This window comes from Triticum aestivum, chromosome 2B (genome assembly GCF_018294505.1).
Source record: "Triticum aestivum cultivar Chinese Spring chromosome 2B, IWGSC CS RefSeq v2.1, whole genome shotgun sequence".
Taxonomy (NCBI): domain Eukaryota; kingdom Viridiplantae; phylum Streptophyta; class Magnoliopsida; order Poales; family Poaceae; genus Triticum; species Triticum aestivum.
In genome coordinates this window covers 218,494,837-218,522,736 of record NC_057798.1, presented here as the reverse complement: position 1 = coordinate 218,522,736, position 27,900 = coordinate 218,494,837, and the positions used below count along the sequence as shown (strand labels likewise).

Sequence of the window (27,900 nt, the reverse complement as noted above, 5' to 3'; positions counted from 1 at the left end):
GATGAGAATGAATTAAAGAGGAAGGAACTAGCTGAATTAGTGGAATATTTGCTCGAATTGGAAGAGATCCAGACTATCCAATGTTCAAGAGTTGACTGGTTAAAGTTTGGAGACCGGAATACGGCTTTCTTCCAGGCTTTTGCAGCGGCAAGACAGAAGAAGAATTATATTAAAAACTGAAAGATGAAAACGGGGATACTATGGAAGGCATGCATGATTTGAACCCTCATATTCAAGGCTATTTTGAGAACTTGTTTACATCCGAGGTGCAGCAAACTGATCCCGTGGTGTTACAGAAGGTAAACAGGAAGGTAACATCTCAAATGAATGACTACCTGATGGCTCCTTTTACTACTGATGACGTTCGTAAAGCAGTTTTTAGCATTGGGGACTTGAAAGCCCCTGGACCAGATGGGTTACATGCGGTGTTCTGTAAGAAGTATTGGCGTATTTTGGGGGAAGAAATAACTGAAGCTATTCTGAATGCAATTAATTCAAAGCATATTCCAGCGGAGTGGAATGACACTTCTATAGTGCTAATACCTAAGGTGGATTCTCCAGAGTTGATAACTCAGTACCGCCCCATAAGTCTTTGTAACGTTCTGTACAAGATCATATAAAAAATGCTCTCTGTTCGTCTGAAAAGCATTCTACCCGAGATTATTTCCCCTACTCAGAGTGCCTTTGTCCCGGGTAGAATGATTACTGATAATATTCTAGTGGCTTATGAGTGCATTCACAAAATTAAGAATACAAAAAACAGTCAGACAGGCTTATGTGCAGTTAAGTTGGATATGCATAAGGCATACGATAGAGTAGAATGGATTTTCCTTAAGAATATGATGCATAAGTTGGGCTTTGATAATCGGTGGATAGAACTCATTATGGAGTGTGTGAGTTCAGTAAGATATAGGGTGCGGTACAATTCTCAAGAAATAGACACGTTTATACCATCCGGGGGGATTAGACAGGGTGACCCACTATCACCTTATCTTTTCTTGATTTGTGCAGAAGGTCTTTCTAGCATGTTGCAGTATGAAGAAGAAGTTGGTGGCATAGATGGGATAAGAGTGTGCAGAAATGCACCGTCAGTTTCACACCTTTTATTTGCTGACGATTCTCTGATTCTCATGAGAGCAGATATGATTAATTCAACTTCCTTACAACAAGTATTGGAAACATACTGTGACAACTCAGGACAGTTGGTAAGTGTTGGCAAATCCAGTATATTTTTCAGTCCAAACACTAATATGCAAACTAGAGATGAGATCTGCCAACAGTTGAACATTACTAATCAAGCTTTGTCAGACAAATATCTGGGACTGCCTGCTTTCGTGGGGGCTAATAGAAGTGATTGCTTTAAACATTTATGTGAGAAAATAAAGAAGCTGTTGAAGGGTTGGATGGAGAAGCAACTGTCCACTGGTGGTAAGGAAGTTTTGTTGAAAGCTGTTGCTCAATCAATACCAGTATTTGCTATGTCGGTATTTTGTTTACCAAAGGGTGTCTGCAAAGATATTACTGATGTCATTGCTCAATTTTGGTGGGGGGGGGTGAGGAAGAGAATAAAAAGATGAATTGGTTCTCATGGTGGAAACTTTGTATCCTGAAGAGTGATGGTGGCATGGGCTTTAGAGACCTCCATTCTTTTAATCTAGCTCTCTTGGCAAAACATGCTGGAGAATGATAAACAATCCTGATTCGGTCTGTGCTAGGATTTTGAAGGCTAAATACTTCCCAAATACTGATTTGCTGCATGCAGGACCAAAGAACGACTCTTCTTTCACATGGCAGAGTATTGTAGCCGGTTTGCCTACTTTTAAGAGAGGGTATATATGGCGCATTGGATCAGGGGAGAAAGTCGACATTTGGAATGACCCATGGATTCCTGTGAGTCCAGACAGGAAGGTAATAACACCTAGAGGCCATACTTTGCTCGTTAAAGTCGTGGAATTGATTGATCCAATAACTAGTCAATGGGATGAGCAGTTAATTCGAGAAATATTTTATCCGGTGGATGCAAACAAAATTCTTCAAATACCACTCAACTTTCAGGCCTTTGATGATTTTGTAGCATGTAATCTTACAAGGAGTGGTGTCTTCATTGTTAGCTCGGCCTACCATGAACAATGGGCACATAAATTCAGAAATCATTCGGTCAGCATGTCTGCGTCTACTTCAGCTATACAAGCTGAGATTTGGAAGCATCTGCGGGAGCTGCAAGTGCCACGTAAAATTCAAATATTTTGCTGGCGTGCCCTACATGGAGTTGTCCCTTTGTTTTCGATTTTGGCAAACAAACACCTCACCATCAGTGATGTATGTCCAGTATGTCGTAAGGGACCGGAGGACATGAGACATTTACTTTTCCAATGCGATTTGGCAAAGGAGCTATGGAGGGGTCTCGGGCTCTTGGATCATATAGAGCAAGCGACGTATGTGGATCGCTCAGGATCAGCAATATTGGAATTCTTACTTCTGGAATCGCAAACCAAAACCCTGGTAATGCCAAGTCTGAATGTGAAAGAAGTCATAGCAGCGGGCTGCTGGTATATTTGGTGGCTAAGGAGACGCCACACTCACCATGACTCATGTCCACCGTCGTCCAGATGGAGTTCTTCTATCCTTGCAATTGTGGCAAACTATGCCAACGCCATCAGCAACAAAAAAGTGGTAGTTGAACACAGGTGGAAGAAACCTGATCCAAAGTTTATTAAATTAAATGTCGATGCTTCCTTTCACGATGATGTAGGCTCAGGAGCGACTAGATGTGTACTTCGGGACGACAAGGGGCGGTTCATTGCTGCTCAATGCAGATTCATTCAGGTAGCGGCAGATACAGCGACAACAGAAGCAATGGCAATGCGTGATGGTTTAAACCTAGCAAATATTTTGGGTTTTAATAGAATAGCAGCAGAGTCAGACTCTTTGAGTGTTGTTAACAATTGTCAGGGACAAGTTCAATGGTGGGACTCAGCAGCGACAATCTTTGCTGAATGTCTTGATATGGCAACATCGATAGGGAAGGTCACCTTTTCACATTGTTTTCGTGAGGCAAATTCAGTAGCTCACGAGCTAGCAAAATTTAGCTTCTGTAATAAATGTAATGAAAGTTGGACTGAGGAACCCCGGGTTTTTGATCAGTCTATTAGTGAACGGTGTAACTCTGTTTTAAGTTAATAAAGCTAGCCAAAAAAAAACTTAAAACGTACTGACCGAAGCCGCTTTCCCGCATGCTTTGGAAATAGTCATCCATGTGTTAGTTTCCGGAAATAGCGACAAACGCAGGGGCCCAGCCCGAAGTTTGACCCCCCAACTTCTCCTGCAAGAATGGATCGCGAGACCCCAGAAAACTGAGGAAAGTAGACCGAGCCCCAAACGAAATCAAATCGAGAGGAGAGGAGAAAGAGAGAGGAGCACGCGCCGCCGCCAGGCCAAGCACATCGCCATGGCCGCCTCCTGCCGCCGCGCGCCCCAGATGCTGGGCTCCGCCGCCTCCCGCCTCCTCCATTCGCGTGGCTACGCGGCCGCCGCCGCCGCGCCCTCCCCGGCGGTGTTCGTCGACAAGAGCACCCGCGTGATCTGCCAGGGCATCACCGGGAAGAACGGCACCTTCCACACCGAGCAGGCCATCGAGTACGGCACCAACATGGTATGTCCCCGCGCGGCCTCCCTCCTCGATGTATTGCTCGATCCGTTCACTCCGTCCTCTCTTGTGCGGTTCTAGGGTTTGAGATTGAGATACAGTCGACAATGCACGATCTCGTAGGTGGGTGGCTGTCGATCTCCATTTTCCGCCTTTTAGGGTTTCGTCTCTTATCGATGTGTTGCTCCAGGGGTATTCTTCAATTTGCAGCCAGCACTTGAGTATTTTATTATGACTCGTCAGACAGCAAAACATGGAGAACACGGTTTTTATGGGTTCCTAGATGTTTTGTAAATCTAGGGCCTGCTCGATCTAAACTTAACAAGAGGTTGGGAAACAATTACCATGATGCACGCCCATGTATTTTCAAGCTGCTATGAAAAATCGAACCGAACTAAATCTTATGTATTGTGGGGTGGAGACATCGAGTCATATTTTACTTTTGATATTATTGGTAGCAATTCGGGCAGGGTTTCCCACACAATAAAAATGCCGGTGCATAACAAAACTGTCATGTGGATCGTAAGAATTATGTATGCATTCCGAGAGGTTCTAATTCCATTCCTACATTCTTGACCAGGAGCTCACAGTTAACTGTCGCATACTGGTTGTAACAGTGACATACTGAACACTATATGCTAAATTATTAGTTGTCTTATGAATGCATCTGCAATGATACCTTTGTACCATCAGATCAAGACACTGGCATGTTTCTGTAAGGTTGTTTGGACTTCTCTTAAGCCTTAAGATATATAGATATGTAGCTTGATTTTTAAAATACAAGCATCTTCAACTAATTATTATGTCTCTTCTATGGTTTTCATCAAATGATGCCCTTTTAACTTTAGTACTTCGCATTGAACAGGTAGGTGGAGTTACTCCCAAGAAAGGTGGAACTGAGCACCTAGGCCTTCCAGTTTTCAACTCGGTAGCAGAAGCTAAGGCCGAGACAAAGGCCAATGCATCTGTTATATATGTTCCACCACCATTTGCTGCCGCTGCAATAATGGAGGCATTGGAAGCAGAGCTTGACCTTGTTGTCTGCATTACTGAAGGGATACCTCAGCATGACATGGTATGATATTTTTAACAATAAAGTGCATCACTAAGCACATTGTTTGCTGTTTATCTGAGCATAATAATATTTGTGATGCCATTTGTTTTCCTTGGCTGTCCATGCAAGCTGAGTTTTCTTAATACAGAAACACTAGAAATTTTTGCTTGTGATCAGTGTCATTAAATGCATATAGTAGCTATATGTAGATAGGCACACATTGAACGGGTTTAGGTTTTACTTCTACTTCATGTGTAATTTTGTCCTGACCCATTTGGCAGTCAATTTATTGATATTAAGTGCAGTGCTAATAAACAATACCACATCATAGTTATGTGTTTGTCTTTCTCACAGTTTAGATAATTTCTTTTAGTTTTCTTTTGCTTTGTTAAGACCTTAGTGAAGTCATCAGAAGGCTCCCTTTCTTACTTCCAGGTGAAAGTGAAAGCTGCTCTGAACAGGCAATCAAAAACCAGATTGATCGGGCCAAACTGCCCTGGTATCATTAAGCCTGGTGAATGTAAGATTGGAATCATGCCAGGTTACATCCACAAACCAGGACGCATTGGAATTGTATCTCGTTCTGGTACCTTGACATATGAAGCGGTATGCCCATTATTGTAGACTTCGTTTAACCATTGAATGCATTTGCCTGAACTTTTTTTCTTTCTTATCGATAGGTGTTTCAAACAACAGCCGTAGGCTTGGGGCAGTCAACTTGTGTGGGCATGGGTGGTGACCCCTTTAACGGCACTAATTTTGTTGACTGCCTTGAAAAGTTTGTTGATGATCCTCAGACAGAAGGTACACTAATTCTTGCTGGGCCTCTACATTATTCAGAAAAGCTATTGTTATTCTTTCATTTATTTGTCAGATTTCCCAATTTTCCCTTTATTGGTACTAGGTCACCAGCATGCTTAGTTTGCAGACTCTATTTGAATTCATTGTGGCTCCGATGTGTTGATAGGACAAATAAGTAGACCTTCATCTTTACTCCTGAAGTAGTGAAGTTATGTACCTTTGTATATGCCCACATGAGGGCATCACACCAATTATTTGCTCTGGGCCTTGCTGATACCCTTGAAGGAAATTAGTAATATAACAGAAAGGAGCTCCCTGATTTGTGACTTCTGTGTGCCTTTGATCCCTTGTATAGTAATTAATGCATATGAATGTCCTGCTACATTCTTTGATACTGTGTCTTTCAGTTATGTTCTCATCTGTTAACGCTGTTATATCCCTCTTAAGTATTATTCTCATTGGTAAAATTGGTATGTGCCTTTTAGGTATTGTTCTCATTGGAGAAATTGGCGGTACTGCTGAGGAGGATGCTGCAGCCTTTATCCGGGTGAGAGTTTTGTTGGGATAGCTCTTTCCTTGTTGCATGTCCTGCTTCTTAGCATCCTTGCATATATTCCTAAATAGTAGTCCCTCTGTCCCAAAATAAGTGTCGCTGACTTATTTTGGGACAGAGGGATTTGCATGCTTCTTTATGTCCTGTATTGCAGTTCAAGCTTGGTGGCAATTAGAAAGCCATACTTTTGTAGCATGCATTGTACTATGAATGTTCATTTATATGATCATGATCTTGCCATAAAAGATGCATTGATAAGTCTTAAAAGCCCTTCTGACATAACCTTTAGATTATGCATGTTTGTAATTTAATATGCTTATTAGGCAAGCTCAAAATTTGTCTGGTTTAAGAGTTGGTATGCTTGCATACTTCTAAGCTTCAAGCCATCTCCACCCTGTCCAGGCCTAGCTTGAGATTATATGGTCACGAGTCTGAAGCTTTAGAAGTTAAAATATTCCGCACATTTCCTGAACAAGCCATTTTGGGGCTATATAGGTCATTTTATCATGTGACCAAACCCTTTATCACTAGCAAAAGAAGATAATTCAGTTTCAGTAAAGTACAAGTAGTCCACCCCACTGTTATTAGTTTTCATGGTCATTTGACATAATGACATGTGAAAACTTAGATTATATCTGGCCTGGTTTACAAGTTAAAATTGTGTCCTGATGCTTTCTTAGTGTTGTGAAGTGATGCATGATAAATAGGCACTGCTGATATTCCATGTTATAATATAGCTCGTGTCTACTTGCTAGAACTCTTTTTTTTTCTTTTGATTAGATACATGCTTTAAGTAACATTCTGATCAACTAATCTAACTTCATGCAAATGATTCAGGAGAGCAAAACAGAAAAGCCTGTCGTTGCATTCATAGCTGGACTTACTGCACCCCCAGGCCGTCGCATGGGCCATGCTGGAGGTATTGACATAACAACAAGTTCACTATTTATTTCCTTCATCAATTGTGTAATCTTTGGTCTTATTAAGTTGAACTATGCTCCTGTCTTGGTATTTGGAGAAAAGATACCGGCAGTTTTATGTTAGCAGATTGTTCATTAGTTATCTGTAGTTTTCTAATACTCTCCCTTGTCAATGGTAGTTCAAATTCTTCAGGAAGAACAGGTCATGTATTTGTATTATTCAATTGTGCAATAATTGACAGATAACAAAAGATAAATGCTCCCTCCATCCGGAAATACGTGTCGGAGAAATGGATAAAAATGAATGTATCTAGAACTAAAATACGTCTAGATACATTCATTTCTCCGGCAAGTATTTCTGGACAGAGGGAGTACCTAAGAAGTTTTCAGATTTGAGTATGAAAGTTATTTCTGGACGGAGGGAGTACCTAAGAAGTTTTCAGATTTGAGTATGAAAGTTTCACCCTGGTGGGTGTGGTATTGAATCATAACTCTAATGGTTGTTTAGTTTATTCTTGGTTACCAGTACAGAGTATGAACACTTGTACAGTTTAATAGTTAAAGTAACGAAACAGTATTTTGGACCTGGTTTATGCTCTACTTCATAGCTTTATCAGACCCAGTTGCCCCCTTTGCCATCTATTTTTTCATGGGGCCAAATACTTTGTTAGCCGAGTAATGAGCAATGTTTGCCCCTGTTCTTTTACTAAAATGATTGGCAATTATGTATGGATTTTGTGTGTTTTCGAACTGTTTCACCCACACTGTTTGTATGGTGACAATCTGGTTTATTTTCTCAAACTTTCTTGCTGTGATTCTCAATATAATTAAACCATGAAAACAAAATTGCTGCATTTCTTTGATTATTTGCAATGGCATTCAACTTCTATGTGTGCTAATCTATGGATATATTTCACGTATGATGCAGCAATTGTGTCAGGGGGGAAGGGTACCGCCCAGGACAAGATCAAGGCACTCAGGGATGCTGGGGTTACTGTTGTCGAGTCACCAGCTAAGATCGGTTCAACCATGTTCGAACTTTTCAAGCAGCGCGGAATGGTAGAGTAGAGAGAAGGAATGGTACAGTAGAAAAGAAAACATTGGGAAACTTCTTTTTGTTGCTCGTTGGTTAATAGCGAGCAATACGTCGGTAGGGCCCCATCGCTGGTCGCTGAGTTGAGCTACTCAGTCCCTTTTTTCCTTTTCCTTTCCCCGTCTTAAGTGTGAGACTGGCCTTTACATGTGCTCATTTCAAATGTTCAATAAGACAAATTCTCGACATGCTATTGCTTGGAGTTGGAATTCATGGGGTACCTATGCTCTTTCAAGTTTTTCTTAATGGCAATCTTCAAATCTGGCTGTATTTTCTCTCTGAACGCTAAACATTTTCCTTTGAGCTTGAGCTTGTTTTTTCAGCTATACCAAGACAGCTGTGCACCGCAGTACGTGATATTATACTTTGCTTAGTATTTGAAATTGCCACTAAGATCAATGATGTAAAATCGTACTCCCTCCGTCCGCAAATATTTGTCGGAGAAATGGTGCATTTTAGTTCTAAATATATCTACTTCTATCCATTTTCGTGACAAGTAATTCCGGACGGACGGGTGGACTACACTTTTTTTGTCGCGGTCTATGATCTATCTCCATAACATGTTTCTCATTCGCACGGTAATTTTTTTGTTTGCTAGCGTAGCATCCCGCTTGATCCAACAAATTATTCTTTGTAGTTGAGAATGCTTGCTAATGGTGCAATCATAAGGATATGAGAAATGGAGTTGCAGCATGTTAGCCTAGACTCCACCTTGGAAAATGAGGATTAGTAGCAATACCTACCGTGTTTTCTCCTTCCCTATCATTAGTGCAAACTCTCTCCTCCAAGCTTCGCCAATGAGCCTGTGGATTCGTCTCCCCTCCGCGGCTTCGGTGGTTGATGACTAGAGAGGAATCTAGTGCCTTCTGTCCAGCTAGTAGTTTTGCTAGAATTTTTTTTAGTTTCTCGTAGGTGTGACGCCTGGGTGAATGACGACTCTTCTTCGGGTTTGTCTTTCAGGCTCCGGCCCTTCTTGAATTTGTCGACTAGACATAGTCGACGGAGCTCCGACGTAAATTTTCACTATTTTCTTGGGTGGCGAGGTTAGGGTTTCTTGTCGTGTATGTGCAACACCTTGGATAGCAAGGTTAGGGTTTCTCGTCGTGCGTGTGCAACAACGAGATTTTTTTTTGCAGGAAACTGTCAATCTATTCATCTTCAATCACGGCAGTACAACGAACACCAGAAATAAAAAAATTACATCCAAATTCATAGACCACCTGACGACGACTACAAGGACTGAAGCGAGCCGAAGGCGAGCCGCCGTCATCGCCCCTCCCTCACCTGAGACGGGCACAACTTGTTGTAATAGACAGTCGGGAAGTCGTCGTGCTAAGGTCCCATAGGACCAACGCTCCAGGACAGCAACCGCTGCCGATGAAGAGAATTTTAGACCGCAAGGATCCAACCTGAAGACATATGAACAAAGACGAAGAAAGACCGGATCCGAGCGGATCCACTGACCAAATCTCGCGAGATCCGCCGAAGACACACCTTCACACGCCCTCCGGCGATGCTAGACACATCATTGGGACGGGGGTTTGGCGGGGAGAATCTTATTCCATCTTCAAGAAGCCACCGCCGTCTCGTCTTCTTGAGCAGGACACAAACCTTAACAAAACTTGAAGAAGCACCTGAAAACGGAGTCCTCCCACCGGCAAGGGCCAGGATCCACCGCGCACCCATGGCCCTAAGGCCACGGGAGACGTGGGAGATCGGCGGCGCCGCCGACGGGAGGCAGAAACCCTAGCCGCCTTTTCTTGGAGGAGGGACAAAGGGAGGAGACGCATAAGCCTTGACCTTGATATCAGTTGCTTCAGGTCTATTAAAATGTTTAGTGGTGAAGACTGTGGCTGTAGTGCGCTGATCCTTATGAGCACGTGCTCCTTTAATGATGAAGATTGTGGCTCCAGGGCCTGGTTCTTATGGGCACGTGCCCGAAGACTTTCCGGATGTCATCGATAAGGTCAAGCCGGCTACGATAGAGGGGGGAGGGGGGGAGACAAAGGCGCGTCGACAACTCTTTCTGGCGGCGGCAGTAGTGGTCGTTTGGTGATTTAGAGACCTCAATGTTGTTTTTAGTAGTTTGAAGTGTTTTGTACTTCTGGTGAACTTTTATAATAGATTTAAATCTTTTCCAGAAAAAAGTAAACAACATAAAAATTGACACAACTCCATTTATTGGGAGAAATAAAAAGTTCACCTTACACCTCGCCCCCCCCCCCCCCCCCCCCCCCCCCCCAAAAAAAAACTTGTTCTGCCCATGTGACAAAAGACCCTTTGTTTCAAATGGCTCTGTTTTTTGTTACTGATGGTAAAAATAAGTTAATCCTAACCCTTCAAAATAAATTATTTTGACCCTAAAAATACAAACTATTTTGGACTTTAATTTTACAGTTAAGCCACGTATAAGCTGAAAAAATGGTCGTTAGATATCTCCTGGCTAGAGAGGGCAGTCTTTTTCTGTCCTTCGTCTCATCGATACTACACTAGCTAATTGAAACACCAACTTACGCATACATTACACTATATCGCCCAAAAATGATGCGCATCATCCTAATATCGCCCTCCCTAAAATGCTGGGCATCAGACTAATATCGCGCTGACGTAGCAACTTTATGCGATGAGACGTAGGTTTGGCATCCAAGAGATCGTTGCTCTGGTTTTTAGACTGTGGATAAATCTTTTGAAGCGACCTGTATCTGTATCCGTAAGTCAGTGCAGTTAAAATTTGTTACTCCCGTCTTTTGTAAAAGAAAAATTAAAACCGCCCTCAAGGCATTTTATTCATTTTAACGGACTAAGAGCATCTTCAACAGCCGCGCTAAACAAGCGCCGCGCCGCAAATTTGATCATTTTAGCGCGCGCGCAATCAGTGGAGTGGCTCCAACAGACGCGTAATAACCGTGTGCGCGGCATATGGAGTTGGACGCGCGGTCCGAATCGCCAAAACGCGTTGTATATTTGGTACGCCCGCTTCCACGCGCGGCACACACGAGTGCTCGCGTCGCACTCTCTCCTCCGCGCCACATCTGCCCCGGGCGCGTCGGAGCCGGCGAACTGGACCCGATGGACGCACGCGCCGGTACCCCGCTCACCTCATCCTACAGCCGCGACCCTTCCACTGCCGCCACCGCTGCCGCAAACCCTAGCGCGGGGAGCGTTGGCCTCGCCTCCGCCGGAGCTCCTCTGAGCATTGGCCTCGCGCGCGGCCTCTTCATGCCGCCGCGGATGACCTCGACAGCGGACGGCGTCGCGCAAGCGCCGCCCCGTGCCCCCCCCCCCCCCCCCCCCCCTCGAAGCTCCTAAATGCGGCGTGGTTGAAAAAGAACAAGACATCCGTGAAGAAAAACAAGGCGGCGAACGGCTCCAGCTTCGAAGCTATCATGAGCGGCTTAGGTGCCATGGGTGGCTTTGAAGCTACCATGGAGACCATGGGAGACATGGTGGCTTTAGAGCACCCCGACGCTATGGCCGCCATGGGAGGCATGAATTTTGCGTCTCTCATGAAAGGCATGGGTGCTCCTCCGGCCGCCATGGGCGAAATGTCTTCCGGTGTGCCTCACACATCTTCTCATGAAGATGCCGTTGAAGATCTTGCCAAAACCGTCCGAGCTTCACGTGATCTGATGATGAGGAGGAGGAAGAATCATCTTCGGTGGAGGAAGAATCGTTTTCGAAAGATGAGAACGAAGACAAGGACGAGGCTTAATGCGTCTTTCGTTTGTATCATGAACTTGGTTTGCATTTTGAACTTAGCTGGATAAACTTGTGAGCATGATTTTAAACTTGTGGGCATGATTTTAAATTTGTGGGCATGAACTTTTATTCATCAACTATTCTTTTAGTTGGAGTTCGTGGAACCTTAGGTGGTTCTCGGAAGAAGATAGCGGAAAAAATTATCCCTAAAGTCGAAACTAAAAGGAAAAAATTATCCCTAAAGTCGAAACTAAAAGGAACGTATAAACCAATGCTTCCTTGTTTATGTGAAATTTATATGCCATGTTCATTGCATTTTGAATGTTTGAAATTCATTTTGTGTCCAAAATGCAATATATGGCATGCGCCAGCGAGTCCCACGCGCTGCATTTGCGCGCGCTGCTGGAGCGGCACGCGGGCGCGGAGCGTTGGGCGGCTGTTGGAGATGCTCCGAGTCTGATTGTACAATGTCAACCAGAACATCAGGTATTACTGGAAAATCAATTGAACTAGTGCGGATCACCAAAGAATCTTTGGCACAAGTATGGGCAGCACACGACCAGTCCATCGAATCTCAAATCCCTACAAGTTCTGAAGATAGGTGCGCATCTCCTTGAAGATATTTCCCCCACCGAGCGATCATCTCGGTGCCAAGCACCAAAGACTGCCCGGCCACAAATCTTGACGGTAAGATCTCAGCGGCCCTAAACGGCCAATAAGCCGGTAAAGCCATCAGGGTTGAGACTTGAGACCTCCACGGGCATCCAAGAGAGAACGTATACAAGCGCTTCTAGTATGTTTGAAGTGGCATTATTGAGTGCAGTGTCCACTGATTAAGCCCTACTAATATACCCTTAGGCTAACGAACAACTACGTGAACACGTACTACGCCGGTCGTCGTCGTTTGCCGATCACGGGGCGACGGCGACGGCGGAGACCATGCTGTCGACGCCGCAGACGTTGCGGCCGCGGCAGAGCTTGTAGTACCCGCCCTCCCCCCACTGCGTCCCCCACGAGTTCTTGATGAGCCAGTAGGGCCGGTAGCCGAGCCGCAGCGCCGAGAAGCCGCGCGCGCCGTAGCCGACGAGGAGCACGCCGTGGTTCACCAGCGCCCGCGGGCAGATGAGCGGGCAGGACACGCCGCCCACGTACGTCTGCATGAACGCCGCGTTCAGGCCCACCGCCAGCGGCCCTCCGCGGACGAGCGCCGCCCGCATCTGGTCCTCGTCGAGGGGCACGGCGGTGAAGTTGGCGACGCGGACGGCCACCTTGCTCCTGTCGAACCGGCACGGCCCCTGCGCCCCCGTGGATGGGTACGCCGCCTGCTCCATCAGCCCGCCGGAGCTCATCAGGTACTTGTACGCGTTCGTCATCAGCCCGCCGGAGCAGCCGCTGTTGCACTCGCTCTTCGCCACCGCGTCGCACTTGCAAATTTCCACGAGCAGACCACCAGTCAGATTATGTAAGCATATGAATTAGGAGGGCAATTGAATTGAATTGAGTTGATGATGCCACACCGTGTGGTCGCAGTCGACCAGCTGCTGCTCGCTGAGGTTGAGGAGCTTCCCCGTGGCGACGAAGTTGGCGCCCTCCACGGCGCCGGTCGTGCTGAACGCCCAGCACGAGCCGCACACGCCCTGCATCTTGACATCGGTGACGGCGCCCTTATCGCGCCAGTCGAAGCTGGCGGGCAGCGCGGCGACCTCCTCCTCCGTGGCCGGCGCCGCGGCTGGCATCCCCCGCACGCTGCGCAGGACGTCGCCGGCGCCGACGAGGCCGGTGAGGCGCGCCTCGAACTCCTCCCGGGTGAGGTCGGAGAAGGGCGTGACGCCGTGGCGCGCGCCCGGGTCGAGCGCCTGGTGGGCGGCGGCGCGGGCCACGTTGGCCGCGAACACGCGCAGCCGGCGCGCGTACTCTTCGGGGCCCGAGTACTCCTTGCCGTGCCGCCGCACGAACGCCGCGAACTGCGCCTCCGGGAGCAGACCGGGACGTCCGGCGCCGTGGCCGCCGTCCGTCACCTGCCGGATGACGTCTTCGGCGGACACGCCGGCGTGGCGCCGTGGCGGCGCCACGTTGACGAGCGCTAGAAGGAGGAGGACGACGAGCCGGGCAGCCATGGTACGTATGGAAACCTTGCTCGGTAGTGGGTCCTGCACCGGAGGCGCCGTCAAAATATAGGCGATGAGGAGCACTGCGAGGTGGCAGCCATGCAGGAGGAAGGGGAGGACGCATGTCCCTCATCCAAACGGCGGTGCGGGTGCGCGTGGCCGTGGCGGCACACGTATGTCAGTCGGTGCCCGTGTTCTCATCTCCCGACCAGCTGTTCTTGACTGCCCAGCGTCTTACTCTGAGTTGTGACGTCATCAGTCAATCTCCTTTTTTTTATATTTAAAGATCAAATTATGATACCGGATGCCGTGGTGATTCGCAGAAGTTCATCAAGCCAAAAATACTCTGGTTCATGCATGAAATATACTCCCTGTTCCTAAATACAAGTCTTTCTAGAGATTTCCCTATGGACTACATACGAATGTATATAGACGTAGTTTATAGTGTGTAGTCTCTTATTGAAATCTTTAAAAGACTTATATTTAGAAACGGAGGAAGTATCTTACAAGCCCAGAAGTTGTGAAATGGTCTTTCTTTCATGACAGGAAGCTGGATACACAACTTGTTCTCAAGTCAAACCATGTAAACAGGCCAGTCCCATTTTCCATTCGATTTCGTCACTCGCGACACACTTTTTCCAGACTAAATACAACACATGGTACATTTCAGTTGATTCGATTTGGCTTCACCTAACAACAGAAGAGCTATCTTCTAGAGAACTTTGACAAAAGATAGACAACAAAGAAGCACAACAGAGCAAATAGGACAACATGGACAATATGATTGGAGCCCTGCTGGATGATGCTTTTGTTCATCCTTCGCATGTTATTCTTCACTCCAGCCTGAGCTTTCGTAAGGGTCAGTTGCTGTTCATAAACAGAGGGTACCAAAAAATCAGTGCACAGCCAAGAATAACCATTGTTAAGAAAGAGAAAAAGTTCTTTTTATTTCGAAGGTAATATTACTCAAATAAAACAATACAGATAGTCCATAAAGTAATTGTATCCCTTTTGCAAAAGGTAATATTTAACCATTAAAACAGTATAGATAGTCCATTCAAACAATATATGCACCAATTTGAACTTTGCTTGGTATGTTCAATTGCAGGCTTAGACATTTTAAACAAAAAAACTATTTTTGTAAATAATTCATTTCAAAGCAACAAAATCAATAGATAAACTGTATTTATTAGTAGTGTAGATCAAATGGATCTTCTACGTCATGTATACACAGTAATTGATTCAACGGAATATTCTCTAGCACACATAGATGTACATCTAAAAATGGTATATAAATGGTAGGAAAGCACAAGTGCACATGGAAAACGATAAACATGTTATAACCATTCAGGAAAAAAAACATAAATAACCAAGGATTCCACAAAAGAATCATGATAGAACAGCAACAATACCAGTTGGTTGAGGAAATCATTCTGGAACTTGGCCTCGGAGTTTATCTCTTGGGCGACCTGGAAAAGTGACCACGTCAAACAACAAATAAGTTTCTGAAGTGTGAAAAAACCCAGCTCAACAGCTTATTAACTAGAACAAAAAATTGATCAGAACATGGCAGTTCTCTATCATCAAAGTACTAAATCCATTGCTTGTTCAAAGTTGAAATTGTATGAATTAAAAACCTAGACGTAATATCATCTCAATGCTTGCAAGATTAATTTTATGGGAACAAAAGTAGCAGTAATGATGTCAACCAGCCATCGACAAATTCACACCAACTCATAAGACTGTTTATAGGCCTAAAACCAGAAAACCGATGGAGTTAATTCCATGCGAAGGTTAACACGTGGCAGTATATCAGAGAAGGTATGGATCAATGAGCATCCCACAAGAAGTTTAACCATAAACAATAATAATAGACTAGGGAGGTGACGATGAGAAACAAAGGAGTAGATATGGGTCTGTTTGGTTTGCTGCCAACACTAGCCCTGCCAAAAATTGGCTACCTATTAAATTTTGGTTGCCAATGGGTGCACCCCTTCATCTCACAGATTTTTGCCAAATAGTTGGCCAAATGAGGGTGAGGAATTCCTTGGCCAAAAAATTGGCAAGCCAACATTTGGTAAGGCTAGTGTTGGCATTAACCAAACACACCCATAATAAGACAGATGGAATGCCGCAAAGAAAGGTATGACGCGTATGAAGGCAGTGTCTTAAGATGTACTGGGCCCATGATGATTGAGCAAGAGACTTAAAGTGGGTATGAACTTAATCAAACCAGGTTATACATTGCATTTCCATACAACCTGAATCCATTAACATCAGACCAACTATGAAATTTCTTGCCGTGAGACTGATATAAACAATATTTGGTACCAATTCCTCGCTAAATAAATAAACTACTTGCATATGGTGTCGACTCATACAATCAATCTCCCGTACTAATCTGAGATGGTTCTAATCTAATTGACATCTACTCCGAGTTCATCTTGGTTTAAAGACGAATAAGATCATCTTAAACGAACTCCTACAGGCCTCACAGCCACCAAGAACTAAATCATGGATAGAATTACGGTAAAATAAATAAATTAAGAAGCACGAAATATGACTTGGAACGTTAAATAAAACATCTGCAACGCATGCTTAACCGCACACACAACATAAGTTTCTAACGTCAAAATTGCGGTAATAAGACCTCAACTGAGCATGCCTAACAGAAACCATGAACCAGCTTTAGAACAAAGGAGATGGAAGTCTTACGCCTTTCAACATGCGAACCCTCGAGTGCAGCCCATCGATCTCCTCGTCAAGATCGCCATGCACCGGGTCGATCCGCAGCTGGATCTCGTCCGAGCTCGGCGCGTTCCTGCGATCCCCGAAATTCGTCAAGGGCTCTGAACTAAATTCGCGGGGGAAATAGATCGATTCGAACAGCAGAGGGTGCGAATTGGGCCAGATGATATCGGGGATCGGACGGGGCGTACCTGGATCGAAGCGGCCCGGAGCCGTACATCGGGTTGGCCATCGAGCGCGGGGATGGAGCAGGAGACGCCCGGCTCGTTCGCACGCGAGTTCAGGCGGGCCTAGTCTGGGTTCAGGAAGGATGGGGTGGTGGCGCACGGGAGGTACGGGGGCGGAGAACGGCGACGGCACGGCGGGTGGAGAGCGGAGGGGAGGGTGGGAGAGATGACGCTGCGGCGGACAGGGGAGGGGATGAGATCAATGGGACGAGACAGCAGGCTGACGGGGTTGGACAAGGAGGTTAATCAGTTTTCTTCCGCGACACCTCATCGCGATTGTTTCAGCCGCTTGATCCGCCGCTGGGGAGATCTGGAGCGTCCAATGAGGGGTGGTGCTATTCCATGGTTTAGCCACAACTTTCCTCCGTTTTCCTTTCATCTTTCGTAGAAGGAAAACGCCTAATGACAAGTAGACGCACGCCTCGCGGCCAATGAAAACATCATATCCTGTCGAAAGTTGGTTTTAATGAGATATGTTCTAACGTCAAAGGGTCTACGAGTTTTTCATCGTCAGTGAAGTTGGGGCAACGACGTTGATTGAAATAATCGTTCCTCGTTTTTTCACTGTGTTGATGTACATTCTTGGCGTGATATGGGTGAGTCAAAAGATAGTAGTGTTTGCTCACAGTGTCATGCAGAGCGATAGCGTTATAATCCCATCTCCGTCGATGAAGCTCAGCCAGATACGACTCCGTCGAGGAACTTATGAGATTTGTCTTCCTCTTCTTGTTCTGGTCAGAGTAAGGATTATCTTCTGCCCCTTCTTGGTGCCGGCTTCTCCGGGATGACGATATACCCAGTTCGCGTTTATCGGCATCTTCTGGTTTACATCGATAACTTCCTGACTACTGGATTGCTCTGGTGAGGCGGTGACCTAGAGGAAAAATAAGCTTTGCTCAAGACGCATCATTGGATGCAGAACAAAGACTACACTGGTTTTTTAAAGGACTTGCATGTGGATTCTTATTCATGTAATGAAGCTCTTATAAGGATTAGTTTATTTAATATATGGTCTTCGACCTTTTAAAAGAATGCTTTGATCCATGATGGACAAAGGGTAAAGCACCATTCCAACTATTCGACCAATGCATAACTCCTCCGTACAACTTTTTGTCTGAAAATATGTACCTAGATTTTCTTGCCCATGTAATTTCATCAAATAAAAAAGTGTCATTTTTAGTATCCAAAAGGTTTCATTTGTTTTTTACATCAAAATACTATTTATTTCAAGGTGATCATCATAATATCTTTTACAAGAATATCAAGAATGTCTATGGGTGGATCTTCCATTCACCCCGCACACACCTTACTTTTAGCAAGTTTGGCTAAATCATGGGCAACACAATTTGTATCTCTAGGAGCATGCTCGAAAAAAATATGTAGAAAATCACACGCAGGGTGATATATATCATCAAAAACTGTAGCCGATGGACCGAAAGAGCAACCTTCATTCTTGATTGTCTCCATCACCTTGATGTTGTCAGAGTTCACCTCTAAGCGTTTACACCCAACTGTAGTTGCCAAATTGAGACCAAACCATAAGGCCAGTGCCTTGGCCATAAGTGCATCTCCATACAAATCAACTCCCCCATTTCCCGCCGCGAAAAATCTGTCATTTGAGTCTCTAATGACAGCGCCATACGCGCCCTTGAGTAAGTCTGGGTCGATAGCCCCATCCAGGTTTAGCTTCACATAGTTGCTCCTTGGTCTTTCCCAGCCATGTCGCTTGATCGTTGCCTTTGCATCACTCGCCATAATATAGTTAGCAATCAAAGCTTTGATTGTCATCCATGCATCAAAGCTCCGATTGCCATTGGTATGAACTTATATTTCCTTTGTGGTTTGGGTAGTTGTTATCTAGCTTCCCCGGGCTTACTGGCAGACAACACAATGGTGATGTCATTAGTCTAAGTTCAAATCGCACCTCTCAAGTTTCTCTTGTAACGCAATGAGAGGATGGCTTCTAATTCCCCTCAATTCTCATCTTTTGTCATCCATGTCCAAGCACTTATCAAATTAACCCACATGGCGATCAATCTCCTTTCTCGCCCTAACTTTCTCACACACCTCTAGCACGGGTGCAAATGCGATTATTTATTATCGACCAATGTGCGATACATGCTGCTACTCTGTCTTCCTAATAAGAGAGATTTGTGCAGTACATGAGGGCCTCCACAAACCTGCTCAACATGATGGCATAAATTGACAAAGGAACAAAACAAAAATACATGTGATATAGTATTTTGTTGCATTGGCACAAGAGGCTATTCTAACCTTTTCTAAATATCCAGGGTAATGGACTCGTAAAGTCATATATCTTCTGGGTTGTGGTAGTCAACCTAGATGACTCATCATACATGTGTCAATTGTGGGTTGGCCAGTTTTTCTCTTGTTTCAATCCTTTATGGCCCCAATCTTCTCCTCAAAGGTCAAAGGAACGGCTTGATAAATTGTCTCGCAAGAGGTGAATGTCCAATGATACTAGTTTCTCATCTGCTGGATAGTGCAACTTCCCAATACCATTGTGGTTAGTCAAATTTGTGTAGGATACACTACGGTTTGTGTTCTATAATTTCTTCACCACGTCATCTGTGAATCGCCGAGATACAGAAGTTTAAATTTGAGACGATAGCCTCGGGTAAGCCTGATATAACTTTTAGTTCTACCACATGTTGTTTTTCTTTTTTGTGTCAGTCTGTTCGATCTAATGTACTTTGCTTGGTTGAATCAATAAATGGAATAGTTTTATAGGGATGGCCCTGCCATGTATGGTATGTCGGGGGTGTAAATGGGACAAGCCGATGAGGACATTTTTACTACAACTACACCCACAAGCCATAGAGTCACACCTACTCAAGTAATAAAAAGACAAGGACGATTCATTAGAGCTCACAAACATTAACTTAATATCAAGTACTTTTGTTCCTAGGAATTTTGGCTAATGTTGACGAGAATGTGATACTATCCAAATCAAGTATGTTTTTATTACCAAGGAATGAATGGCCTAGCGTGTGCGAGAGAGACAAGCATTGGAGCAAGAGTAGGCATGGAGATGGCAGCAAGCATGCGTAGAAGAAAGATGGTGTTTTAAGTGAAGATTTTAAGACTTTGAGTCTTCCATAACGATGTATGTATCCATGTGCCTATACAAGATACACTTCATAATTTTGTCGATAATCATTCATAGGTGTTGCACCACCTCACTTTTGGGGCAGGCCTTCGTAATTTTAAAATACACGATAACAAGCAGTTGAGTCCGTATAAGTGGAGTAAACCGACGTAGGTTATAAGCCCCCTCCCCCCGACTATCCGAGTTTCTCCTCTATTATTTTTCCATAAGCCCTTAGGGAATCATTTTGACTTGAATTTTGTTTATTTAAAAGTTAGGCATTGTTGCAACTTCATGTAAAATGATGTGTCAAACGAAAGCGGCGAATCGTCTGCAAAAACTCCAACTTAATCAATCCTTCATTTGTATTCGTGGCCAGGCTTACTGAGATTCCTCCTTAACCGATAATGTCTAAGAGATTGGTGTAGTGATACATAAGGCACACCATCTAGTGTTCGGTGTAGTCGGATGTCAAGTCAGTTTCCTGACCAAACCGGAGAGCTACCTATGACAATCCAATGTGACAAATGCTACTAGAAACTACGATTTTACCTAGAACCATATACCCTAGATGAAACCCAAAAATCATGTAGGTAAAGGCTTTACATAAACGGAAAAGGTTCATTTACCTATGGCGCAAATGGCAGGATCTTGTGAAACATTCTTTACCTAGGGGAGAAACACAAGGAAAGAATTATGGGGCCCTTTCGAATTGTGCTATGCGAGAACTTTCTTTATAGTTCGTTCCCTACCAGATGTTTGAACAATACCATAGGGACACATCACATTCATATATTCCATATACATGTATACAATTCGAACTAAAATTGCTATCTTCCATATTTCAAATAACTAAATTCCGAGCCATAATTCAAATTTATAAATTGTAGTTAGAATCCTCGTACACATTAGATTCATGACCAATGAACACATACATCAAATTATTTAGAGTTAGAATTAAAAAAGTAAAGCTATAGCTAGCAGAACACCTAAACAGGATCGAGTATCCAAATATCCCTGCAATACATGCATGCATGCAAAGAATGATAAATAAAAAGAATGAAATAAGAAATGTTTTGTGGACTAAGTTGCTAGCCTCATTCAGAATCGGTTTTCACCGTTCGCTTTGTATCGTCGAGGGCTTCTAGATCCCATTTGAATATGTTTCACAAACTGTGACGCCCCCGATTCAATTGTACACTAATCATACACGCAAATGTGTATGATCAAGATTAGGGACTCACGGGAAGATATCACAACACAACTCTAGACACAAATCAAAATAATACAAGCTTTATATTAAAGCCAGGGGCCTCGAGGGCTCGAATACATAGCTCGATACACAAGAGTCAGCGGAAGTAACAATATCTGAGTACAGACATTAGTTAAACAACACTGCCTTAAGAAGGCAAACACAAAAGCAACAATGATCGAAGAGGCAAGGCCTCCTGCCTGGGACCTCCTAACTACTCCTGGTCGTCGGCGGTCTTCACGTAGCAGTATCCTTCAGCGATGGCATCTGGCTCCAGGGATCCACCATCTGGTTGCATCAACCGAAAAGAAGAAAGAAGGGGGAAAAGGGGTAGCAAAGCAACCGTGAGTACTCATCCAAAGTACTCGCAAGCATCAGATCTATACTAAGTATGCATTGGTATCAAATGGAAGGTTTGTATCTGTGGACTGAACTGCAGAATGCCAGAATAGAGGGGGAAGGCCTAGCCTATCGAAGACTAGCATCTTCAAGCAGCTCCAAGCATCTTGCAGCATGTAGAAGAGTAAAGAATAGCAGTTTATATTTAACAAACATGTTGTAACATTAATGGCCAGAGATCCTTCCTCGACTCCCTGCGAGAAAGCAATCCCGGAGCCACATATCTCAAGTATCCATTTGTAGTTGTATAAGATCAGGATATAAGTCTGAACGTCTGTTACCGTGGACACGGCTATTAATAGATAATCTTCCCTGCAGGGGTGCACCATATTTTCCAACACGCTCGATCACGTTGGCCGGACACACCTTTCTGGGGTCAATGACCGGCCTCGGAAGATCAACACGTTGCAGCCCTACCTAGGCTCAGCAGAGAGGTCCCCGCCGGTCTACATCCTAAGCACTCCGGGGTCTGGGCCCATCACCCGATGCACTCCGGATCGTTGCGTACTGGGCGGGTCCAGGCTCCACCTCTACATGGATGGTGCCGGCCCAGCCGTGCCGCACTACTGAACTGGACGTCTGACAAAGCTTCGGCTGATAATGCGACACCAAGGCCCATAACTATTCTCACGTGGTGGTTGGTGCGTAAAGGCCAAAGGCCAACTCAGAACAAATACCCAAACCATAGTGTATTATTAGCTTGCGGAGACAAGCAGAGACTCACGATCGAAATGACCCTGTCGCCCCGTCTCATGGACTTACGACAAGGGCCTAGAATGCCCGGTCGTGCCACGTCATTATCTTGCGGGTGCTCTCCGGGCCAGCCTGACTTTCCCAAAGGTCTCAAGTAAAGTCAAGGTAATCGTGTGTCCAAACATCAAGGGGAAAACCCGAGGAATCACCCCCGGAGGATTCCACTCGATGTAATCATCAAGGTGAACATAAGAGGGACCACCCTCGAGGTTCACACTTGAGGTGTTGAACGACAGAGCCGTATCGGAAATGGTGAAAGAGGAAATCACCCTCGATGACTACGACCGAATAGCTACACTACAGAATTATCATCAGGAGTGCGTTATGAGGGATCACCCTCGGCACTCGATAGTAGCTCTGTAGAGTCGAGCAACTAAAGGGGCGTGATGTGATGTGAGGTGTCGGGCTCTGGTCGTCGATCACGTCGATCGAGGCGTCAATGATGAAGCAGGGGCAACTAGAACAAGTGGGGGTCACTGATGGATCACTAGCCAACCTATACTAAGCAGTTTAGGATAAGCAGGTAGGTAAAAAAAGCAGGTACAAAAGCAGGCTATGCATCAGAATAGGAGCAAACAATAACAGTAGCAAAATCTAATGCAAGCATGAGAGTATACAATGGGCGATATCGGGATGATCAAAGGGGGGGCTTGCTTGGTTGCTCAGACAAGAAGGAGGGTCGTCGTCGACGTAGACAATCACAGCGGCATCATCGGCCTCGGGGTCTACCGGAGAGAAGAGGGGGAAGAAATAGTAAATACACGCAAACATATGCACAACAAGACAATAAGCGGTGCTAGAGGTGATCTAACGTAGCGTTAGGCGATACTGGCGAAGAGGGAAAACATCCGGAAAAGTTTTCCTGGTTCCGAACGTCTGTCAAACAGATGAACCGGAGGGGAAAATTTACATGTTTGCTATGCTAGGGATGTGTGGCGGGTGAACAGACCGCTTATTCGGATTCGTCTCGCCGTTCTGAGCAACTTTCATGTAGAAAAGTTTTTCATCCAAGCTACGGTTTAGTTTATATGATTTTTCAAAGGTTTAAACTTTTTTTAAAATTATTATTAAATCTAAAATGGGGTTATTGCATCAGCATGACATCATCACGACGTCAGCGATCAACACTGACCGTTGACTGGTCAAACAGGGCAGTGGGGCCCATTTGTCATAGGCACATTTAACTAAACAGGTTTAATTAGACTAATATGCAATTAGGTAATTAAACATAACTAATTTGTGTTAATTAACTAGATTAATTAAATAAATAAATTATTTTTATTTTTATTTATACATATTCTTTTTGTTCTTTTTTTAACAGGGGCGAGCCCCACTTGTAAGTGGCCCAGGAGGCCACGCGGGTTAACGGGCGCAGGGGTTATGGGAGCTGCGGGCGTGGGCGCCCGTGCACCCGAACGGGGCAACAGGGAGCGCCGGCGGAGGCCGTAGCCCGGCGCGGCGGGGCGAGGCTCGCCGGCCGGTCGCGGCAGGTGGAGGCGAGCGCAGGGGGCGGTGGTAGCCGCGATGGTGCGGTCGGGCGCGGACGCGGGCACGAACTAGCGTCGCGCGGGGGGGCGCTGGGCGCGCAAGCGGACGAGGCGCCGGCGAGCACAGCCGTGGCAGGCGTGTGCGCCAGCGCGGTGGCGCTCGGGACGACGGAGAGAGAGGGGAGATGGAGAGAGAGGGGGGCGCTCACGGCCGTTGCCGAGTAGGGGGTCGGCGAGGCTCAACGGAGCCGACGAGGGAGAGATGAGGAGGCGAGGCGACGGCGAGCGGCGATGGGTGGCGGCGTCGGCCTTGGGGCGCCGTGGTTGTCGGAGGAGAGGCGGGGAGGCGACGGTGACGAGGCCGGCGCGTCGAGGGCGTGAGCCGCAGCAGCGGCGGGGCGGCACCGGGAACGGGCGACGGAAGCGCCGCGGGGTGGCGCGGGGTCGGGCCCCTCCCCGATCTAGAACGAGTCGAGTGGGGGTGCGCCGGGGAGGAAGGCGACACGTTCGACGAGGGGGCGGGTCTCCGAGCGGCGGCAGCGATTGACGGGGCCGGTCGGGGTTGCCCCGATCCGATCGAGAGGGTGGGAGAGAGAGGCAGGTTCGAGGGAGAGGGGATCGTGCGAGGGGAGTGGGGAGATATTTTCGGGCTAGGTCACGGTGAGGGAGTGGGGGGTTATGCAGGGGGCGAGGGGGCCGCGTGGGTCGGCCTGGGGGTTACCTGGGCCGAGGCGTAGTGAGGGACGGGGGCAGCTGGGCCAGTCGGCCCAGTGAAGGAGGGGGGACCTTTTCCTTTTCTTTTTTTTAAAATTTAACCTTTTAAATAACTGTTTTAAATAGATTAGGGCCTTGAACCACTTTGCAAAAATGTTGGCTCACCACCATAATTGGTTATGGAAAATTTGCCACACTTTGAACATTTTGGTTTTCTCGTTTGACAAATTTGAATTTTGGCTTTAAACTCGGTTTTGAATTTGAATTGTGATTTGGACCAAATGAAGATTAGCAATAGAAATGTGATGACATGGCATCGTTAGCATGGACTTACTATAGCATAATTATCCGAGCGTTACAATTCTCCTCCACTACAAGAAATCTCGTCCCGAGATTTAGGAGGTAGAAGGAAACAAAGCAGGGTATTCTTCACGCAAGCGATCCTCGCGTTCCCAAGTGGCTTTGTCTTCAAAGTGATGCGACCACTGGACCTTGAGGAACTTGATCGCCTTTTGACATGTGCGGCGTTCAACTTGGTCGAGAATGCGGACCGGATGCTCTTTATAGGAGAGGTCCTGTTGCAACTCGAGCACTTCATGATCCACTGCTCGGATTGGGTCTTTGAAGCAGCGGCGAAGTTGTGACACGTGGAACACATCATGAACCTGAGAAAGGTTCGACGGTAGTTCCAACTGGTATGCCACTTTTCCACGCCTTTCAAGAATAGTGAATGGACCAATATAGTGAGGAGCTAGCTTGCCCTTGATCGCGAAGCGGTGTGCACCCTTCATTGGTGTGACTCGAAGATAAGCCTTTTTGCCAGGTTGATAGATCATATCTTTGTGATGACGGTCATAATTATTCTTTTGACGTGATTGAGCAGTCTTAAGATTCTTGCGAATGACGCAGACTTGTTCTTCGGCGTGTTGGATAATATCTGGACCGAAGAGTGGACGTTCCCCTGTTTCTGACCACTTCAGAGGGGTTCGGCACTTTCGTCCATATAACACTTCAAAGGGGGCCATCTTCAGACTAGCTTGATAGCTATTGTTGTAAGAGAACTCAACATACGGGAGAGGTTCCTCCCATTTCTTGCCAAAGGAAATGACACAAGCTCGAAGCATGTCTTCGAGAACTTGATTGACGCGTTCAACTTATCCCTGAGACTGGGGGTGAAAAGCGGTGCTGAATGACAGATGAGTTCCCATAGCTTCTTGGAAACTTGCCCAGAATCTTGAAGTGAATAAGCTGCCATGGTCTGAGCTGATTACCAGCGGAATACCGTGAAGTGAAACAATTCTGGACATATAAAGAGTTGCCAGCTGACTAGCAGTGATCGTTTCTTTGACGGTCAGAAAGTGTGCAACTTTAGAAAGCCGGTCAATGACTACTAGAATAGCATCATTACCTTTTTGCGATTTAGGGAATCCAGTGACGAAGTCCATTTCAACATGGTCCCATTTCCATTCAGGAATAGAGATAGGTTGCAAAGTTCCAGCAGGCTTTTGATGCTCTGCTTTGATACGACGACAAACGTCACACTCAGCAACATAACGAGCAATGTCTTGCTTCATATCAGACCACCAGAATCTCTGATGAATGTCTTGGTACATCTTGGTGGTACCGGGATGAATAGACAAAGGTGTATCATGAGCTTCTTTCATAACCCTTGGAGTCAGATTCAGGTTTTCACTCGCACATGGCACCACTAGGCGGCCCTTGAAGTACAAGGCGCCATCATCGGCAATAGTGAAGAATGAGGGCTTTCCTTCTAAGAGATAGCGTTTAATCTTCTCGACTTCAGAGTCATAATGTTGAATAGTCTTGATATTGCCCACGAGATCTGGCATGACATCGAGGGTATTTAGAGAACCCTGAGGAACAACACGAAGATTCATCTTTTGAAACTCTGGGGGAGGGGGTGCAAGTGCACCAGGAGGAACAATATGGAGGTTCGGCTTTCTGAATTCTTCAACAAGCGAGGGGTGAACTTTTCGAACCTCGAGGTGATTACAATATGACTTGCGGCTCAGAGCATCAGCCATTACATTAGCCCTGCCTGGTGTATAGGAAATACCCAAGTCAAAATCTGCTACCATCTCCATCCATCTCTGCTGACGGAGGTTCAGGTCTGGCTGAGTAAACAGATACTTCAAACTTTGGTGGTCGGTGAAGATCTCACAACGATTACCGAGAAGGTAATGTCGCCACTGTTTAGTGCATGTACGACAGCAGCAAGCTCGAGGTCATGAACTGGGTAGTTCTCTTCGTGAGGGCGCAATTGACGAGAGGCATAGGCAATCACTCTGCGCTCTTGCATTAGGACACAGCCTAATCCTTGTCGTGAAGCGTCGCAGTAAATGACGAAAGTCCTTCTTAGTATCTGGCGGAGCAAGCACTGGGGCAGAAGTCAGCTTGTCTTTGAGTGCTTGGAAACTTTCCTGACACTTTTCTGTCCAATCAAACTTGACGCCTTTGTGAAGCAGACCAGTCAGGGGCTTGGCAATTTTGGAGAAGTTCTCGACAAATCGACGGCAATAGCTGGCGAGTCCGAGAAAACTTCTGACTTGTTTGACATTCTTCGGAGGAGTCCAATCGAGAATTACCTGAACTCGCTCTGGGTTGACGGCAATACCATCCTTGGAGATGACATGCCCAAGGTAGGTCACCTCAGGAAGCCAGAATTCACATTTAGAATACTTTGGATAGAGTTGATGTTCTCGAAGCTTTTCCAGAACAAGTCGAAGGTGTTCAGCATGTTCTTCTTTGTTCTTGGAGTATACAAGGATATCATCCAGATAAACCACGACGAACTTGTCGAGGTATTCCATGAATATATAGTTCATCAGACGAGAGAATGTCGCTGGAGCATTGGTCAAGCCGAAAGACATGACGGTGTACTCGTATGAACCATAGCGAGTCACGAAAGCAGTCTTCGGAATATCCTCTTCACGAACCCGAATTTGGTGGTAACGCAACCTCAAATCAAGTTTAGAGAATACTAAGGAACCAACAAGTTGATCATACAGATCGTTGATTCTGGGAAGCGGGTACTTGTTCTGAATTGTTGCCTGGTTGATAGGTCGGTAATCTTGGACCAAAAACGATTAGTTCCATCCTTCTTCTTGACAAAGAGAGAAGGTGCTCCCCAAGCAGATGAACTTGGACGAATGAATCCCTTGTGAAGAGATTTGTCGATTTCCTCCTTAAGTTCAAGGAGTTCATGTGGCGACATCTTGTAGGGTCGCTTGGTAATAGGAGTTGTGCCCGGTTTCAAGTCTATGACGAATTCGACAGCTCTAGCAGGGGGTATTCCTGGAAGTTCTTCTGGGAAGAC

The 27,900-nt window shown here is 45.7% G+C and overlaps 3 protein-coding genes across 3 annotated transcripts; 1 reads left to right on the top strand and 2 right to left on the bottom strand.

Moving 5' to 3' along the window:
- The first annotated feature begins 3,345 nt into the window (after window positions 1-3,345).
- Window positions 3,346-8,337, top strand: LOC123044441 (succinate--CoA ligase [ADP-forming] subunit alpha, mitochondrial). Its single transcript, XM_044467178.1, has 7 exons — window positions 3,346-3,652; window positions 4,512-4,721; window positions 5,136-5,306; window positions 5,381-5,504; window positions 5,987-6,048; window positions 6,892-6,973; window positions 7,903-8,337. The coding sequence occupies exons 1-7, from the start codon at window positions 3,449-3,451 to the stop codon at window positions 8,040-8,042; spliced, it is 993 nt and encodes a 330-aa protein (XP_044323113.1). The 5' UTR covers window positions 3,346-3,448; the 3' UTR covers window positions 8,043-8,337.
- A 4,029-nt stretch (window positions 8,338-12,366) lies between these two features.
- On the bottom strand, window positions 12,367-13,923 carry LOC123044439 (probable cysteine protease RD19D). Its single transcript, XM_044467176.1, has 2 exons — window positions 13,284-13,923; window positions 12,367-13,190 (listed from the first exon to the last, which is right to left on the bottom strand). Exons 1-2 carry the CDS (start codon window positions 13,881-13,883, stop codon window positions 12,678-12,680), a joined length of 1,113 nt encoding a protein of 370 aa, XP_044323111.1. The 5' UTR covers window positions 13,884-13,923; the 3' UTR covers window positions 12,367-12,677.
- Window positions 13,924-14,392: 469 nt separating this feature from the next.
- On the bottom strand, window positions 14,393-17,077 carry LOC123044440 (bet1-like protein At4g14600). Its single transcript, XM_044467177.1, has 4 exons — window positions 16,814-17,077; window positions 16,590-16,695; window positions 15,287-15,343; window positions 14,393-14,741 (listed from the first exon to the last, which is right to left on the bottom strand). The coding sequence occupies exons 1-4, from the start codon at window positions 16,852-16,854 to the stop codon at window positions 14,580-14,582; spliced, it is 366 nt and encodes a 121-aa protein (XP_044323112.1). The 5' UTR covers window positions 16,855-17,077; the 3' UTR covers window positions 14,393-14,579.
- Window positions 17,078-27,900: the final 10,823 nt, after the last annotated feature.